Source organism: Porites lutea, chromosome 5, assembly GCF_958299795.1.
Source record: "Porites lutea chromosome 5, jaPorLute2.1, whole genome shotgun sequence".
NCBI classification, from domain to species: Eukaryota; Metazoa; Cnidaria; class Anthozoa; order Scleractinia; family Poritidae; genus Porites; species Porites lutea.
Window position 1 is genome coordinate 25,309,822 of NC_133205.1, and position 2,709 is coordinate 25,312,530.

A 2,709-nucleotide genomic window follows, 5' to 3' on the forward strand; every position below is an offset into this window, starting at 1 on the left:
CTCAGGATTATTTTATCCTGTTTTGTTTTTTCTTTGAAAGTTTTAGCCACAACAAAATAATAATCATAGTGTTAAGGCTATAGGAAAGGGTGACCTTACATTTTACTCTATTTTCCCTTCTGCCATAAAGGCTTGCAAAGCAAAGACAGATATTTAAGTGTGATCAAGAGTCACTTAGGTCCATTAAGATCCCTTCATCATTTCTTGGCGTTTAAACCCAAACAATGTGCAAAGAATTTAAAAGGTTTGAAAGGGGGGAGGAGGAAAAAAGAACATGGCAAATGGGGAAGGAATGAAGACTGAAAAACAGGCATAATTATTTATGGATTTGCTTTAGTCAAGAATACAAGCACTTGCCCAATAAAAGCTCTGTATTGAGGGTTAAACAATATAGAGTAAGACCAGGGAGAGAAGTATTGGTTAAGGATTAGGTCAAGAATGTGAGCACTTATCAAACAAAAGGTCTGGAGCAAGGGTGAAATAATAGAGTGAGGCTTGCACACCTGGTTTAAGAACTTCAGGCAGACACTTTGCACCTTACAAAGACAGATTTTGACAACAACAGCAACAACATCAAAACAAAACAACTGCTTTGCAGTTTAAAACCAGTAGGGAGAGTCTATGGACATAACATTTCATGATGTCACACTAGTAGTCCCTGGAATAGCAGCATGGATGTTTTGTCCACATCTCTCCCACACCTTTCCCTCTCCCAATCAACCCCTGCCCCCTATGCTCACTGCTATTTTTTACACCTTATATGCTATTGAGACACCTGATCACAAGCTACAGGGTAATTAACAAATCAGCCACAATAGACCTTGTCACAATTTTCGACGCCATCTTGACGAGTAGGCAAACGCGTGAGAAATTACAGTGTTTGTATGAGAATCTAATGTCGAATAATTTCCGTAGAACGGCTGTTCTGAAAAAAATATGATTTGTAAACTAAAGCTTCATTCCTAAGGATTCTCCTGAAAAAATTTGAGGGCGTTACATGCACTAGAAGACCTATAACCACTTTTTAAAATTTTCTATACATTCGTCTGTAAGAAAGTCCCAGGAAATATATGGAAAATCTAAAGCAAGCCTCTGGAGAAATTTAAGCACATGTTCACCCCCCAAATTTTTTAGGACAATCCTTTGCTTTGTAGCTTTAGTTTACAATTGATGTTTTTTTCAGAACAGCCTACTCGTCAAGATGGCGTCGAAAACAGTGACAAGGTCTATTTTCCATGGTCTGCACATTATATGGTTGATAAGAGAACAGACCATGAAAAATTGTTGTCTATTTGTTTTTTATATTACAATAACATTGACAGTTTTTGACAACCATTTCCGTTGAAGTTTCTGGGAAAATTGAATGTGCAAGAATATGAAAAACAAATTGTCATACTATCACATCATTTCTATGGTCTGTACTCTTATCCACCATAGCTCTCAACCAATCAGCGTGCAAGAAATCACTCAGTTATTGTAAAACAAGATTTGTTCACCTTGTATTGTGCGAACAACTCATGCTGAGAGAACAACCTGACACCTTCCATTTGATGAAACACTGGGTAATGACAAGAGTCAATTTCATCTCTCCTGTACACATCACCCGTCAACAAAAATGCATCCAGACCGCTCTTGATCATGTCTCTCTGATGCGCTGAAGTGTGTGCCCGGAGCAGAAACTCCGAATTAATGTAAAAGTTATCATTCTTAGCGCGACTAACGTGATCTTTGGGCACTAGCAAGCTATCGAAGTTCTGTTCTACCGTCACTACTGGTGACAAGTAATCCACCATGGTAAACATCGGTCCACCCCAACGCGTTCTGTAAGCAGCGTAAACGTGTTCTTGAATCTTATTCCTTAAAATTCCGAGGGGATGATTTTTTTGGTGATGGAGATTTCTCCCGACTTTTGCTAAAATGCTCGTGGTTATATTGGTCATATTGTCTCGAGGGTAAGCTTTGTTGAGCACGTAAACGTGATCGCTTTCCACGTTCGCCCGGCTGTGCGAGCAAGCAGCAAATGTCAGGCCTCCAATCTTCAAATGCCTGTTAAAGATGCTGGAAAAAGTTCGTGTTCTCACCGCTAGTAACATTTTTGAAGGGAAAATCCACGTAAAAATTGCCGATTGAAAACAACAAACCTTCCCCCTTCAAGTTTCCCTCGTGGGAGTTGCCGCTGATCATTATCACCGAAGGTGTCAGCGTGTCATAAGCACCCTGAGTATCATTCCTGTGGGAGTGGGGTGGAGCGTAAAGGGGTGCCATTTATGGCAATCCTATAACAAAAAAATCCTCCCATCACACAAAAAGGCAAGCTAAGCAAACTGGGTAAGGTGAGCAATCTTTTTATTCTGAGACTTCTAAAGTCAGTCAGGCTAATAGCCTTTGAAAACCTCCATTTCTCCTCGCTCTTCGCTGCTGGGGACGTTTCGCGCGGAGAAACGTCTGCGACTCAGCAACAGAAATTCCATACTAATGATAAAATATGTCCAGAATCCGGTCAGAAGCCCCGATTGGTCGACGGAGTAGTAACATTGTTTTAGCTATTGGAATGACAGACAAAAGACAAAAGACAAAAGGCCACAAAGGTCAAATGTAAATGCGATGAATCTCTAGCAAAACAGTCAAAATTTGTGGAATATAGTCTTCTTTAGAACAAACATTTGAGTTTTGCCAGAGTTCATTCGCAGGTGAACACAACACTTTACC

General features: G+C 40.1%; 1 protein-coding gene across 1 annotated transcript in view; it reads right to left on the minus strand.

The window, feature by feature from the left end:
- Positions 1-2,164, minus strand: part of LOC140937599 (phenylalanine--tRNA ligase, mitochondrial-like) — a 5,289-nt gene extending 3,125 nt beyond the window's left edge. The window contains exon 1 of the mRNA XM_073387146.1: positions 1,497-2,164. Within this exon, the coding sequence (XP_073243247.1) occupies positions 1,497-2,093 (597 nt within the window). The 5' untranslated portion in view covers positions 2,094-2,164. The remainder of the gene's footprint in view (positions 1-1,496) is intronic.
- Positions 2,165-2,709: the final 545 nt, after the last annotated feature.